At 34.8% G+C, this 17,187-nt stretch overlaps 3 protein-coding genes across 3 annotated transcripts; 1 reads left to right on the forward strand and 2 right to left on the reverse strand.

Moving 5' to 3' along the window:
• Positions 1-3,285: 3,285 nt before the first annotated feature.
• Positions 3,286-3,729, forward strand: GCK72_015525 (uncharacterized protein; the record flags this gene model as incomplete). Its single annotated transcript, XM_053730938.1, has 3 exons — positions 3,286-3,363; positions 3,412-3,534; positions 3,589-3,729. The coding sequence occupies 3 exons, from the start codon at positions 3,286-3,288 to the stop codon at positions 3,727-3,729; spliced, it is 342 nt and encodes a 113-aa protein (XP_053585710.1).
• Positions 3,730-5,119: 1,390 nt separating this feature from the next.
• On the reverse strand, positions 5,120-6,704 carry GCK72_015526 (uncharacterized protein; the record flags this gene model as incomplete). The annotated part of the gene is made up of 3 exons (XM_053730939.1): positions 5,120-5,276; positions 5,320-5,470; positions 6,683-6,704. 3 exons carry the CDS (start codon positions 6,702-6,704, stop codon positions 5,120-5,122), a joined length of 330 nt encoding a protein of 109 aa, XP_053585711.1.
• A 544-nt stretch (positions 6,705-7,248) lies between these two features.
• GCK72_015527 (uncharacterized protein) lies at positions 7,249-10,816 on the reverse strand (the record flags this gene model as incomplete). Its single annotated transcript, XM_003093906.2, has 6 exons — positions 7,249-7,417; positions 7,713-7,882; positions 8,231-8,458; positions 8,756-8,993; positions 9,546-9,748; positions 10,793-10,816. The coding sequence occupies 6 exons, from the start codon at positions 10,814-10,816 to the stop codon at positions 7,249-7,251; spliced, it is 1,032 nt and encodes a 343-aa protein (XP_003093954.2).
• Positions 10,817-17,187: the final 6,371 nt, after the last annotated feature.

The raw sequence follows: 17,187 nt of genomic DNA on the forward strand, positions 1-17,187 counted from the left end.
TACTTCTAAGGTGCTGAGCCAAGGGGCGGAGTCAGAGCAAGCTCCAGGGCGTCCCTGTTTTAAGGTAATCGCTACTTCTAAGGTGCTGAGCCAAGGGGCGGAGTCAGAGCAAGGTTTCATAGAAATTCAGAGAAAAAATTGGCAAACATATTAATAACCGTTTTTGTCAATTCTTTTCCCGGGTTTCTAAGAAACCTAAGCCTAAGAGAGTAGTGAAAAGTGGTCCCCACAAGAATCACACAGGTTATGTAAACTTTGTTCATCTTTCAGCACACTGATTCTAAATCCCCGAAAAAAATTTCTAGGGGCACCCCCTCCCAAAATTTCATCCTATGTGTACGCCTTTCCCAGTAATAGAAATCTATGTGAACACCAATTTTTATTGCTGACAGAAAAAATATTCAGAGTTAATAAGGAAATAAAATCAAATTCAAGTGGATAGATCGTTCAATAATTTGGCTTCTATGACTTTCTTTGCACAAATCCTTCTGCCGATTGCGGGAGGGGTCTTTAAAACTGCTCCGCAGACATTCCACGTCGACGAAAACAATAAAATGAAATTTGGAAAACCGAATTAATTAAATATTCGAAGGTCAACTAACACGCGAAAAAAAAATGGCAAAAAATCCTGAGGTCACACGCATTCAAAAATCAACCCCCCATGCCCCATCTTGGGGATACGAGCATCCTATCTATTCACATTATCAAATAATTTATTTTCAGTTCTGCCAAGATGTCATTGCCATAACGATGAATTGTATTGTAGCTGCGGCCGGTATTAGTTTTTTCGTATACTTGACAATGTTAAATTTGGAAACAGGAAAACCCATTCCATTCTATTATCAGGTACTTCTTGTTAACCATGATTTCTTCAAAATCAATTAAAATAACAATTATAGAAATGGTTCTTCTATTCTTGTCTTTCGATTTTTGTGATTTATTTGGTATTTATTCTATTCGTTATGTTTTGGATGTGCTTTGATCAAAAGAAAAGACTGGAAAAGTATAAAGAATATGGAATCTCGTGACAACAAGAAAAAGTGGAATGAGGAAGAAAATGATTGCTGATTTATTCTCTCTTTTTTTACAATGAAAGTGTACTGAGTGAAAAATTCTTGTGTACGTATAGCTTTTTTTCTTTTTAAAACAGGTATCAGTAATCATTGTCTATCACATAAAATTCTTAGAAATGAAAAAATATATATCTGAAAAGAATGTATTTTGGGGGGATCACATATTATTTTTTATTATAACTCTTATTTTAAAAAATCTTGAAACTCTGACTCCAAACACCGGCATCGGCAAAAATTGTCTACACGAAAAATGATTCGAAATTTAAAAAATGTACGATTTTATTATTTTCGGGAATTACAGATGCGCACAGCCGGCTCCTCATTTTTGATACAACTCTCTCTTGGAATGACGACACTTCACAATTTCTAATTTGTCTAGTTACTACTGTAGTTTTCGTGATGGAACCCAACTTGAAACGAATCTAGTCGCGATTATACTCATTCAAACCGTGTGGACTTGCGAATTTTAAAAATAAATCTTTTGATAGTTTCTGATAGTAACTGACAGAGTTACGGGAGCCTAAAGAACCGATTCACTTCAAAACAGTCTTGATCTGCTGATTCTGAAAATATGCCAATTATTTCTCAGAATTAAACGAAACCGATATTTTCAAAAAAAAAACATTTTTAATCTGCACTCCGACAATTCTCCAGCTCAAAATGTGAAGAATTCAAGAAATTTGGCACTTTTGCCATAAAAACTGAAAAAGGCTGAAAATAATCAGCGTGACTCAATCTTTTTTTTTGACCCCCCCCCCCCCTTCTTCCACGTTTATCATCTATAAAAATCGATAGAAAAGAAATCAGTTTCAAATTTTATACATCTTTGACCAGACGCTCGGCGTTGAAGAGAAATAATGCGATCTGTTGGACTTGGACAGAAGCCTGTACCTTGTTATTTGAGCGTATGTTTTTCCTGTAGATACCCCCCGAGAAAAATTTTTTTCAGTGCTGTCTAATCTGGTGTATCATTATCCTTGGCATTTTTATACCTATACTCCATGGGTTTATTTATTTATTGCAGCGATGCGAAAAAAGAGAGGACCCTTTCTATAGTCAGGTAAGTTTTGATCAGATCTTTAAAAAATAAATAATTTCTTTCAAGACCTGGTTCTACATTGTGTGTTACTCAATTGTTCTAGCTCTCTTTGTGATCGCTGGCATTCTCTTCGCCTTACAAGTTCGTCTAGATAACAAAAATAGTAAAGAGAAATGGAGACGACGCAAACATCCTCGAATTAAAACGACTACCTCAAGAGCAACCGAAAGCGGAGCAAAAAATAGTGGTGACATAGAACAACAATCAGTTGGTGGAGCAGATAAAGGAACCGATAATTGATTCACAATTTAGAAATAAAGTAGTTCCTTTTTATTTTGTACGGTTCATCGGAATACCCCTGGAGCCCTGACATAAGATGTATACCGCACAGATTGAATCTTCTTTCTTTGTTGCTATTGGTAACATTACAAGGAAAACCGAGCAAAATGAGACTAGGATAAAGTGTACATGTTTGATGAATGACGAATGCATTCCACATGTCGTTTTCTTAATTTCGAATAAGGGACGCGACTTCAGGAAGATGAACACAATAATAAAAACCTGGAATGACCGAGCAGAGCTTTGCGGAATTCTTTCCTTTGACTTCCGTCTTCCGACTTCCTTATCAAAAATTGCCTAATAGAATAGATTAAAACTGTCACGATCAGTGTGCTCCACCGGGATATTAAAACTAGTGAAAACCAAAACATTCACCGGTTTTCACCGAAATTCACCGGTGTGCTTGCGCGATTCACCTGTGTGTTTACTCCCCTCACTACCACTGGACCACCGATGTTCATATTTTTAATAAAGAAAAGGAGAATCAAGAAAGGAGCGTCACGCGTGTAATTTCACACGGCGATTTTCAGAAATTTTCAGATCCAATTTTCTCGCCAACGAGCCGCATTGCGCAGTTTTTGAAAACGACATGTGATAGAGGAGGGTCAAAAGTATATATGAGCAAAGTTTCAGCCAATTCTCAACCGGTGTATGGAAAATGTTCCCTGGTTAGTACACGTTTAATTTGCCTTTTCAAAAATTAAAAATTCTCTTAAAAATTTAATTTTGCGTGACACCCCTCTTCCCCCGTATTTTCAGTCTATAAATATCGACGTTTGTCCGGAAAACAATCAATTCCCAAATTTCTAAAACCCAAGAATTTGAAATCGAAGAATGATGGCTGTGGATCTGAAAAATCCGAAAAAGTTAATTGAAGAAATTTGTGAAGACCAGAGGGTAATGAATCGGAGAGTAAGTTTTATCAATATCTATACACATCATCTAATAATTTATTTTCAGACCTGGTACTGGGTCACTCTCACGGCGATCTTATGTATTCTATTTGTTGGTTATTTGTACCTAACCGTATTCTGGCTGACGCCCTCTTGGATAATAGAAAAACCCATTCCATTCTATTATCAGGTACTTCTTGTTGACCATCATTTCTTGAGAATTGAATTACAATAATCTTTATAGAAATGGTTCCTCGGCGTGTATTCTTCGATTGCTGTAATTTACTTGATAATCTATCTATTCGTTGGGTACCGCATGTATCGCGAGGATAGTAAAAAAATGGAAAAGTATAAAAAATATGAAGTCTTGATGCAACAAGACTAAGGAAATGAGAAAGAAAATGATAATTAATTTATTCTATTTGTTTTTACAATGAATGTGAACTATAGGAAAACACTTCTTGTCAAGTTTATCTGAGCTCTTTTTCCGAGCTCCGGGACATTTTGCAACCGAGGGTATTTCGTATTGTTTAGTGAAGTTTAGGATATGTTCCTATCATAATCTATGCGTTTCGGCAAGTTCATTTTCATACTTCAAGAATTCTTTAATTCCGTGCACAACCCACTGAAAGCGAGCGCCGGAAAGTGTGGAAGTTCTAGAAATTTTAATTCAAGCGTCATTTTTGATAGTTTTTAGTGTTTTTCTATCAATATTTGGCGTATTCCATCGAATTTATTGAAGAATACAACAAAAATGATAGAAAACTCCGTCAAATTAAAAAAAATCAACATGGGCAAATCTTTTTGCTCTTTTCACTGACTAAACTTTCCGGCGCTCACTTTCAGCGGATTGTGCACAAAGTTAAAACAGTTTTAAATTATGAAAATGAACTTTTCGAAACGCATACATTATTATGTATATGAAAATATCATAACTGAACACAAAACGCCTCTAATCTAATCGATTATGGAAAACTTCTCATTGAATTTTCTTACATTAAATTGGGTATTAATTCGTCTTTTCAAATACTAAAAGTTAAAATTTGGGGGACACCCCTCTTCCCCCGTATTTTCAGGCTATAATTATCGACTTTTGTCCGAAAAACAATCAGTTCCAAATTTTCAAAAACCCAAGAATTTGAAATCGAAGAATGATGGCTATGGATCTGAAAAATCCAAAAAAGATATTTGAAGAATTGTGTGAAGATTACAGGTTACTGAAAAGACAAGTAAGTTTTTTTCTTAATCTATTCACATTATCAAATAATTTATTTTCAGTTCTGCCAAGCTGTCACTGCCATAGTGATGAATTGTATTGTAGCTGCGGCCGATTTTAGTATATTCGCATACTTTTCAATATCATATTGGGAAACAAGAAAAACCCATTCCATTCTATTATCAGGTACTTCTTGTTGATCATCATTTCTTTACAATTAAATTAAAATAACAATTATAGAAATGATTCTTCTATTCTTGTCTTTCGATTTCTGTGATTTTTTTGGTACTTATTTTATTTGTTATGTATTGCATGATCCGTGAACAATTAAAAAGGATGGAAAAGTATAAAGAATATATGGACTCTGAGGATCCAGTGGTCGGTTCCGAGGATAATGTCTGGTTCTGAGGTTGTCCTGAGCGATTCTTCATTGAGTTCCAACTTTTCCTTGAGGAGGAATTGCATGTGTGGTCGTCGTAGTTGAGCGAGACGCACTAGCGCAATAGAGAAGTTGTCCGGAGGGTGTTCTTCCTTGAATGGAATGCGAACGAAGTATCCTTTATCCATTTTTTCGACTGTGTCTTTTTGTTTGACCTTGTTCTCTTGCTTTGGCCAAGTATTCAACAAGTTCCTTTCTGACCGAGGAAGGTATGTTGTCCGGAATCGGTCCGACGTAATCGAAATTTTCCTCCTTGATGAACAACACGGGAAAATCTCTGTAATGTCAATTTATGTTACGGTTGTATGTTTTACTCTTACCCTTTGACCGAGTCCACTTTAGAAGCCTTTTCAACAGCTGAGAGACTCATTGTCAAGTACTTCAATGAATCCACCAAACGTACACTTGAGGTAGATGAGCTTGTTTCCGTCAAGGCATAACTGTCAAGAGTAATGATATCATTTAATTTAGCTGAAACAAATGATAACGTAATAGTTTAATTGAATTGTTTCGGTTTTCAAACGATTATTCCGGCTCTCTCTCTCTCTCTCTTTCTCTCTCTCTCTCTCTCTCTCTCAAAAATGAATAGTCACCACGTTCGGACAAGAGCAGTGTGTGTTTTTCGACAACGTTCGAATAATTATTCGAAAATTTATTCGAATAATTATTCGAACATTTTTCGAATACTGTTCGAATATTTTGTTCGAATACTTATTCGAATATGTTCGAATAATTATTCGAACTATTCGAATAATTGTTCAAACAGTATTCGAAGGCAATTTTATTCGAACAATTTTCGAATATCGTTTCTAATAAAATTTGAAAATTTTTACTGTTTTTCAAAAAGTATTGTTTCCCGACGGAAAATTTTCGTAAGAATTGCTAGTTTTGTGGATAAATTTCCATCTGAACTGTTCAAAACATTCGAAATAGTTCTGACACATATCTTCATTTTTTAAAATGGAGCAAAGTTTTAAATCAAAAATATAAGTATAAATTGAAAAAAAACGGACGAAAATCATTTCAAATTTCATATTTATCTTTAAAGTTCTTCAGTTCCAAAATCTTGCAGCTCTTCAATGAAAGAAATGTGCGAACGAATATTCGAATAGTCATTCGAATGTTCGTTCGAATATTCGTTCGAATAATTGTTCGATCAAAATTTCGAACAACTGTTCGAGCGAATATTCGAAAAATTATTCGAAAAACACACACTGGACAAGAGTACGTACTTTTTTGATTTTTGCCTTTAGTTTAAGAAATTACAGCGGACAAGAGCATTTTTATTAAAACTCGTACTTATATTGGCGTCACGCGGTATTTGAATTTGGTCGAATGCACCATATGATGATTCTCTCTCCTCGAAGACTTGCAAAAGCACTAAACAGTGAAAACATTTATTCCTATAATTTTTAAAGATATAATTAAATTTAAAGTTTTCACCCACTCACCTCGTTTTCAAATTTCCAAACAGCACCGAAATAATTAGAATTCAATAAAAATAGGGAGAAAGGGGGACCACATTTCTGATAGCGGTCTTAGAATAAAAATGACACATGACGAAAGGGAGGGAACGCGTCGACAGCAAATAGCTAACATAAAGGTCAAAAATTTGTCTGTCATCGTCTCTCAAATCTTAGTGGTATTTCAATTTATTGAAAGAAAGAAAGAAGAATGTGTCACCTTGGCGGAGGAATGACGTCATTCATATTACATTCGTTTTCATTTGTTTTTTCCTTATGTTTTAGTGACTTTTGCAGTATACCAAAAAAATTATTTTTAAAAAGAAGAGGCATTATTCTTCTGACTTGAGTGATACCAAACAAGGTCTCTGCAATTGTTCGATTTTGATCAAAAACTATGCAAAAAGTCGTTTTTATGAGAAATGAGTGTCATATTCAGATAATACGCAAAATTTCTAAAATTTTGAGCCCCATATCGGTCTATTTCTGACAATTTTGAGTGTTGGGCCCAAAGGGGTCCCCTTAATCGAAAATTTTCAAAATAAGACAATATGGGGTCAAAATTTCCGGAATTTTATGAAGAATCTGAAAATCATGTTCCTAACGTCTAGAAAATGTAATATTTTCAGATTTTAAAAATTTACCTCAGAAAATTCAAAAAATGGAAAAAAAAATCAAAATGGTTTATTTTGTTCATAATTTATAATTAATAACTACACAACTAACAACACAAGCACAATATTAAATTTTGAAAGATTTAAAAAAAATCAGTCAATTTTTTTTTCTTCAATCGTATCTCGTCGATGAGTAATGTGTCTCACGCTCTCCGTATACTGTAGTCAGAGATTTTGTCGGAATTGGACGGATCATCCATCTGCAGAAGATTCGACGGAATCCGTGATTGTAAGGTTTGATGTAGTACATTGTGATGATTGGTTGGATGAGGGGGATCACGCTGAAATTTTTTTATTATTGATTTTTATGACAAATAATTAAAATAGTCCAATTCAGCTTGTCGAGAGCTTTCATAAAAGTACCTACACGCCTAAGTTCCGCTCCCTTTGGGTCCCACCACGAAAACTACAATAACCCATATTTTTGGGTTACTGTACATAGTTTTCGTGCCAAGACCCAATTCGCTTCAAACCTATGCTTGTGGGTAGTTTTCTGAAAGCTCTCAAGCTCCTGAGTTCAAATATTATATAGTTTTTGCTGAAAATTTCCAAATTTAGGGTAGAAAATTAATTTACCTGAAAAGAGTGTACACCAGGTACTCGGCCACTGTCACATCAATAAATTCCAAATGGTATAATCCATACAAGGTGATTGGTGGGAACACAAAAAATATGGGCACCGACGCTTGGATGGTCAACACTTGGATAAGTTTGCGATGTCCTTTTTCGGTACCTTCACTCATTGTCTGAAAATTTTCTATTTTTCATCATAAACTTTGAATTTTCATAAGAAATGAGTGTCATATTCAAATTTTACGCAAAATTTCTGAAATTTTAAGCCCCATATCGACCTATTTCTGACAATTTTGAGTTTCGGGCCCAAGGGGGTCCTTTATAATGGCCCAAAATTGAACTTTTTTAAAATACGGCAATATGGGATTCAAAATTTCAGGAATTTTATGGAGATTCTAAAAATCATATTCTTAACGTCTGAAAATCGTATAATTTTCAGATTTCAAGAACTTTGAAAACAAAATTTTTTCGAAATTTTTTTTTTGATATTTTTTTATTGTTTTAAGCTTTTAGCTACTCACGGTTTTATTATGCAACAAATAATTGTGCACTTTCTTGTAGAAGAAAATGACCAAACAATAAATTGGGAACATCGGAAGGACGATGGTGGCCAAGGTGACGGAAGTCAGCGGGGAGTTGATCATATGGTTTCCGGAAATGAAAAAATGATCTACTTTGTAGAATGGTTTGTTTTGTTTCAAGTATGCAACGATTTCATCTGGCGGCGACTCCGAGAATATGAAGCAGATCTGAAAAAAAAAATTTTGACAGAAAATTTTTCTTGAGCTGAATTTTTTTAGAATTTGATTGCAGACGTCTGAAAACAAAATATTTGAATTCAGCTTGTTGTGAGCTTTCATAAAAGTACCCACAAGCCTATGTTCCGTTCACTTTGGGTCCCACCACGAAAACTACAGTAACCCAAAATTTTCGAATTTCGTGGTGAGACCCAAATTGTTTCAAACCAAACCTAGGCTTGTGTGTACTTTTCTGAAAGCTCTCGTCACGCTAAATTCATTTTTCGTATTTTCAGCCTCAAGACTTACATGTTGCGCAAATGCCACTAGCCATAAGCAAAAGCACATGATGATACAACTTCGCTGCTCTGGGGCCGGCCGAATCAGAATCCAATATCGAAATCCGAAACTTATTGGAAAACACAAAAACATATAAAATAGGGAATGTAACATGACACAGTACGCCCAATAGCCTCCTTGCGCACCGCCTATCCAGCCAGCGGGGCCAAGAGAGATGTAGGCGAACGCCCATTTGTTGGGGATTATTCTGGAAATAGGTAGGTTTAAGTGGAGTTTGGTTGAGATTTTCAGATTCTACGTGAAATTTTTAAAATTTTGAGCCACATATTGCCCTATTTCTGACAATTTCGATTTGGTGGCCTAGAATCCGAGCAATTTGGATTTCTAGGCCACTAAACTCAAAATCTCTGAAATGGGTCAATATAATGCTCAAAACCTTGAAAATACTATGTTGTACATAGAAAACATAGTTATTAGCTCTAAAAACTGAGGTAATAACATTTTTCAAAAATTAAAAAAACAATTTTTTTCGAAAATTTTAAAAACTATTGATTTTTGACACTATCTGGTAATAAAAACGTGATTTTCATCAAAGTTCGAAAGTTTTGAGCCCCATATCGAATTATTTCAAAACATTTCGTTTTGGTGGCCTAGAAACCCAAAAGTTTGGATTTCTAGGCCACCAACTTCAAAATGCTCAGAAATAGGTCAATATGGGGCTCAAAATTTCAGAAATTTTACGCTGAATTTTAAAATTTTGCTTTTTTCACTTCTAATTCTCTCATTTTCTCTCACCCACCTAATCTGCGCCAGCGTACACGAAATCGAAAACACCAAGTCTCCCAACGTGGTATTAATCAAGAAAATGCTATAAAGTTGCAAACTTTTTGGCGATTTGAACATGATCAGGTAGATCAAAATACAATTTAGTGGAATGGCGAAAGAACCGGTTATCCACCAGAATGTGCTGGCCGCGTAGTCGTAGGGTGTCCATTTTTGTTTCTGCAATGACAAAAAAAATTTTTCAAAAAAATTTTTTTTTTCGAAATTCGTTAATAATTACTATAATAGTCAATAACCGCTTATGAAAATTGTTGACCAATTTTTTTTCTTGGAACACAGATTCACTGAACACAAATTTTTTGTCTGCATCACTTTTCCAAGAATTTTTTTTTCTTCTCGTTGACATATAATATGTATACATAAAATTCGATTAAGACCAACCAATAAATATTGTGAATTGAACATACAAACATCAACACACAAAAGTAATTCTGACTAAATTGAATTCGGGGGCTCGCGGAGCCAAGTGAAACATTGGTCGAGTTGGGGAATGGCTAACGATTAATGATTGACTAGAGACTAGGGAGGCGGTGTCTGTCTGTGTGTCTGCGTGAGATGGTGTCCGGATGTCCGCACATCATTGGACAATTTTCAAAAAATTTTACAGAAACATTTTTTTTTCGAATTTTTTCAAAGTTGCATTTTTTGGTAAAACCTAAATTTTCTGCAAAGCTTATCGAAAATTGTCCATCTGTGTGTCCCTAAGTCTTGTCCGGATGTCCAAAAGTCCAAAAACAATAAACAAAAAAAGTTTGAGCCTAGGTGGGGTCGAACCCTGGTCACTTTTGTGAAACTGTCTACCTTAACCACTCGGCCACCACTTTTTTTTGGAAAATCTTGGTTTTGAGTTTCTAGCTGTTTTTCAATGATTTTAAGGTGTTTTTGATGTCAAATTTGTTTAAAAAAAAGCATTTTCACTGGGAATGTGGCAAAAACGGTTTAAAAAAAAAGATTTTTGTTTGAATAATTTGTTTCCTATCTTATTGTCCCCCAGAACCCAATCTGCCATCTATGTCCAATTTCTTTTTGATCTACACATATCTGTCATCATGTACTTAATCAAAGTTGATCCGATTGGTTCATTTCCTTATTTCTCTAATAATATTTTGAACGGAAAAGTTCGAGTGACGTAAACAAAAACTGAATTAAACCTAGTAGCTGAAAATTTCAGAGCAAAAAATAAAAGCATTTCCAATAACTTACCACAACTTCATTCAGGTAGAACATTTCTTGTAGTGGAACTGAAAAAAATTATATAATAAAAAATTCCGGTGAAAACAAAAAAAAACGATAACGCACCCTATTCGCATGGTGGTAAAGACAATTGGATTGGGCATAAACCCGGAAAAATATTTTTGAAAATAAAAAATGGAAAAATGGAAGCAGACAAAAAATAAAGAGTTCTTGGAAAAAAATAGGACAAGGTATGAAAAATATAGCTAAAAATATAAAATTGAAAAAAAAATTTTTTTTAAATTTCAAAGCTTTGGCACGGAGCCAGGTTTGAAATTTTCAGTTATTTATTTTAATTGGTTAGATAGAACAAAACTAGGGCTACATTTTTGTAGTTGACAATTTTCCACTCAAGACCCTCCGTAAAAAGTTATAGCCGTTACTGCTTGGGGGTATCCCAACTATAAGTTTGGTTCCAAGCTGTGGGGATATCGCTTATATCTTTTCAGGTGTCGTTTTTATCAAAAAATGTTCTATTAGAAAAATGTAGCCCTGGTTTTGATCTACCTAATGAATATAAATTTTAGGCTGAAAAAATTAAAATTCTTGGCACTGTGCCAGGTGTACAAACTTAGCAAAAATCTTCCATTTCAAAAAAATTTTTTTCGAAAAATTCCAAAAACAACCAAATAAAGTCGGAAAATTCCAGCTACTAGACATAAATATTGAGTATTATAGTTGGCTCTAGGGTTCTAGGCTCCATGAAATAATCAAGTAAGAAAAAAGAAAAAATCTAGAGAGAGAGGAGAGGGACCAGAGAAAATCAATTATATGATTGAGTTATGAATGATTGATATGAGGAATTGGAATTATTTCACTCTTTTTGAGCTTTGGTGCGACTGACTGGAATATGTGTATCTTATATATAATGTTTTTAAACATAAGATAGTGAGAGAAAAAAAATTTTCAAAAAAATTTTTTTTTCAGTTTTCAAAAAAATATTGCAATTTTTGATGTTTGAAACATGATATAACATGGCGTGAGACCTTCTACCTAATTTGGTATATGATCTATGAGAAAACGAAAATTGTCTTGTTATAATTCTTTTCGCTGAAATTGTTTATATAGTGTGGGGGAGGGAGGGTTATTCTGTTTTTCACACATTCCAAGAGGAAAAAAATATAAAATAGTATTGCACAAATATACGAACATGTGCTAAGAATAGTAATAGGATAGACAATTAAAATGGAGAAGATGATGATGATGATGATGAGATATGGGGAGAATGGAGATTCTGGAAAATTTTTTAAAAAATGTTCGAGAAAAATGCTTTCTTATAGGAAGATCTAATTCCGATACTTTTGGAAATTCTAAGAAACTTTTATAATTGACGCACAGGTTCATAAAATGTCCATATGAAGCATCTGCGATTAAAAAAAATAGCGTAAAATTAGCGCGAAATTCAAAAAATTTATCCAAAATTTTTTTTTGTGTGTTAAAGATGAATTCGATATATTTTGTCAGCTTCATTCAAAAAATTTGACTCCCTATCGTTCGCCGGACTTCGTCCACGTTATAAGTCCTGCATTTTGCTGAGCTGCGACTCAATTAGCAACGTGCCATGTCGTGTGCAAACACGCTTCACTAGACTTCTGGTTTCGCGGGAAAATAATTTAAATTCATATGGACAAAATATGACCCTGTGTGACGCACAGCAGTGCGAGGCCGCGGAAACGCGCTCCGTCGCACAACAGCTGGCACGGTGCCAGAAAAGACTTGGCTGAGTGCCAACACACTGGGCAAATGCTGAAAATCACTCCAAACGCCTTAATTCCCCGTTCTCCACACTCAAAATGAGCTTTGGTGGAAGAGTTTTTCCACGCGACATCCCCGTGTAGTCCTCTCGGACAAGCTTTTCTCAATTGTTGGAAAAAGTCGCCTTAAAGTACCTTGGTCACCGTATTGTTTTTTTTAGCTTTTAGACCAATGTTTCGAGTTTTTCGTATAACTGGTCTGGAAATTCTATTTTTTGCGATTCAAAATGAAAAATACGAAATTTCGTTGTTGAAAAATGAGGAAACGAGGAATTGAGCTCAAAAATCTTGTCCGAGAGGACTACACGAGGAAAAGCTCTTCCACCGAAGCTCCTTTTGAGTCAGGAGAACGGAAAGTGTCGATTTTGAGGATTTTTTGTCTCTTGAAACTTTGATTATTTTGAATTTTTAGATTTCCAGCCTACAAATATGTTCTTGATCTACACTTTTTCCATTTCTAATGGATCATAGTACAAACGTCAACTCCTAGAGGAGTTCTAGGAAATACACATAAGTTTCTGCAGAAAATTGAAAAGAAAAAAAAAGATCTACGTATACATATTCTACCTAATCAAGTAGCTATTCTGCGTAAACGTCGAGGGGAGAGAGGTTCAAAAATCTAAAAAGAAAAAAAAATGCAATTACATTTGACATTTCTCGAATGCTTTTACTTACAATTAATTAGATTCGTTACTTTCTTATGTAACTAATCTCTTATTGGGAATTGAGGTAATTAAGTGGTAGAGGTAATTAAATGGCAGTTTTTGTTGGGAAAATAGAGATTTCCGACTAGAAAGGGAATGTTTGTAACGATCGGAACATCAGAAATGTGTTTTTAAGTTATTGGTCAAGGAACTGGGGTTTCAATAGCCATACGATACTGAAATGATCTTATTTCTTGAAATGGACCGCGCGTAACTTGCTTCAAACTCAATATTATGAGCTGAAAAATATATCAAAATGTAAATCTCAGCGAGTTTTATATCTGTGGCTCACTACGGGCCGGGTGGCTATTGGTTAATGTATCATGATTGGAATTCATCGACAAAAACACACGGTTTTTTTACACTTTATATTGGTCCACGGCAGATTAACGACTAGCCATCCGGTCCGTGTTATATCAGAGACATAGAACTCGCCGAGATCTACATTTTGATATATTTTTCAAATCATAATTAGGGACCGCAATGAACGTGGGCGGGGTTATTCATTTTCTTCTCTTGGGACGTCATGGGGAGATTATCAGAATGTTTGACGGTCTGCCCTGAGAGCCCAGAACGATAAAACAGAATGAAAACTTTTGACCCCTATGTAATCAAGTACGTAGAGTTCAATGAACACTTTCGTTTCACCCAAATTTTTAGTTTTCTCAGAAAACTGAAAAAAAAGTTTTGCTTCGAACAGAAAAATGTCACGTTGAGATCGTTGTAGGTCCGACTCGCATAGTTTTTTTACTGTTTCTAATAATTCTTGACATAGTCTAATAGGTTTTGAAAGAAAATTCAATTTTCGTGTTGTAGAATTTTTTTTGGGAGCCAGCTGAACTTCGAGGCATCACTTCAAAAAATTTACAGTGGTTACCTGTATATTTTCTGACATATTGTTTTCGGAAATCTCTTCAGGTACCTGGGGCCAAAATTTGGAAGCTCATTGATTCGTAAAATGTGATTTTTTCTATGTTGGAAGACAACAGATTTAAAATGAAAATCAGTTTTCCCGATATTTCAGGTTAATGCAAGTCAGACTCGCATCGTTTCTCGACGGAATCAGAATCTACGCAAAATTTCGATTTAGACCCACTTAGAAATTAAAAAATCCGTATTGTAGAACTTTAGATATTTGATGTTTTATCTCAAAATATGCTGAAAATCCTTCAAAAAATACTCTTGAATTTTAAAAAATCACGTAAATAATATATTCTCCTATTATCAGCGTCACATTTGTGTTTATTTGGTTCAGTGGATAACACGGGGTGGTTTTATTCGAAGGGTTTCTGGTTCGGACTTTCCCAATTTTTGCAAAAATTTGACGGATTGAACGTGAAAAGAGAAAATATTTTTTGCGTGGTCAGGAAAACGAAAGAATTCCCCCAAGAGAAATTCAGTAGAAACCATGGCTGACTAAAAGGTCCTGTAACTTCGGAGAATGTGAATATTTTCGGGAAAAATTTTGGGAATGTATTTCGATATACCTGAAGAACAGGCCAGGAGGAAAATTTTAATGGAAAATTGAGTTTGAAAAAAATGTTGCGGTCTCTAATCATAATATTGAGTTTGAAGCAAGTTACGCGGTGGCCCGGTTTGCAAGTGTGGACCAATTGGTATTCTATAACTTTTCTGGAACATTTGAGCTAAATACTGACCATTTTCAAAAAAAAATCCGGGTTTAGGGTCGATTTTGGACCGTTTAAGGTCGTTTTTGTGCCGGAAAACCAAAATTGTCAAAAAATGAGTTCAATATCATATACAGTTATTGGCTCCCAGAGCTGGCCTCATTTCCCCCACTTAATTACCTCAATTCTCAATAAAAGATTAGTTACATAAGAAAGTGACAAATCTAATTAATTTTATCAATTTTTTTAGAAGTTATGAGCTCCTTTTTGAAATAGAAATTGGGTTTCGGACTAATTTTGGACCGTTTGATCAAAAATCGTCTAAAAAAATAGAGTCCGGCTTAAATAGTTTCAATAAAAAATTTAGATCTAGGACACTCAAAATTGAAATTGTGTGCAGACTACCATGGTTTAGGATTCTGACTTAGTTGGAATCCAAAAATAATCAGAAATTGTGAAAAATCGTCAAACAATTCGATTCTATATTGTATTCTGTAACAGGAACAGAAATAAAAAAAGACAAACCATTTCGATAGGGAAGTATAAATATTTGCAAAACCAATCGTTTTCTAGGAACACCACCACCAGTTTTATAGTGTTTTCTTCTCATTTTAGTTCCAGATTTATTAAAAAGAGTAGATCACAAATTACATCATTGGAACAAAGAATTTTCTAGAAAACAGAGTAATTCATTGATATTTAGCAGAGAATGGGAGAGGGTTCTGGAAATTTCCCAATTGAAAAATAATAAATAATTGAGAATTCAATTATCAAGTGTCATTAGAGCGTAATGGAAGGATATTTGTTGGTAGCAAAAACAAAAAAATACATTTTTTTTGAAAAATAATTGCTGGTAATTAAGGGTGCATACATAGTTAATGACTAAGGATCAACAGGTTTGAGTGGATAAGGATTACTGTAGTTCAGGAAGCTCGCTGTAGCTTCAAAATTAAAAAAGGTTACTGTACTAAACTAGGATACTGTAGTTGTATAAGGTTTTAAGACTACTGTATGTTTCAGTTGGTTCCTGTAGTTAATCTTACTAATATATTTCAGAGGTTACTGTGATCTTAAGGTCATGAAAAGGATACTGTATATCGACAATAGATGGTTACAGTGTCATTGAAGGATTACTGTAGTTTTAACGGTACCGTAGCTAACGGGTTACTGTAGCGGATATCCCAAAATAAGATAACGTTTTGGCAGTACTGTAGATGGCTACAGTAGGTAACTATTTTGAAGAATACCATAAATATACCGCTAACTCAAACTTGAATACCTAATTGAAAATCTTGGATTACTGTAGCTGTGAGAAGGAAGTCACCATCTTCGACCAACTGATTCATTTTCGATAATCTATGGGTGTCTGAGACAAAGGCGGACGGAAATGCCTAATTACTGTTATCAGACGTTCGAGACTCATTAGGTGAGCAACAGATTCTCAGAAAAATAGGAAAATGGAAAGAAAAAAGACTTCCGTTTTGTATTCTGCAGATTAACGGGAAAACAGAAAAGCCTTCCCACTTTTATAGACGATCTTCCGTACTTTATGACCAAAAATCTGAACTTGAATTTTGAATTCCGGGAAAAATAGTTGAATTCAACAAGTTCTATGAAAAGTACTCGAACAATATAGTCAGTTAAGGGAGGTTCCTGGAAATCCTGGAATGACGATTTCATGCGTCTGGGACGGGGTGTAACTGGAAAGAAGTGAATTGGATGAGCTGGTGATTGATAGAAACGTTCTAAGAATTTTTAAGCACCCAGTAGCTCTCAAACCACCAAAAAAGCCAAAAAGACGTTAAAAACCCCTCAAAACCATCTAAAAACTCAAAAATCTAGTTTTCGATAAAAAAGTGGTGGCCGAGTAGTTACGGTAGACAGTAATCACTGCGCTCCGAGGTACCAGGGTTCGACCCCACCTAGGCTCAAACTTTTTTTTGCTTTTTGTTTTTGGACTTCTGGACATCCGGGCATGACTTGGGGACACACATATGGACATTTTCCAAAATTTCGCTGGCGCACCTTTGACACATCTTCGGATTACTGTAACTTATGAAACCACTTTACTGTAGGCAAACCGCGTATTCAAATTTTGAAAAAAAATATGTTAAGAAACTTGACCAACTGATTCATGATTATAACTCAAAAATTCATGACGCTCCACGCAAAAAACTAGTGAAAAAAAACTCATCAAAAAAGTATTGAAGAAGATGAATTACGTCGTTATAAATTTGTAAAGAGCGAGAGCGAGAGGGGTATTTTATATTAAATGAAAG

The sequence above is a fragment of the Caenorhabditis remanei genome, chromosome IV (genome assembly GCF_010183535.1).
Source record: "Caenorhabditis remanei strain PX506 chromosome IV, whole genome shotgun sequence".
Classification (NCBI taxonomy): Eukaryota; Metazoa; Nematoda; class Chromadorea; order Rhabditida; family Rhabditidae; genus Caenorhabditis; species Caenorhabditis remanei.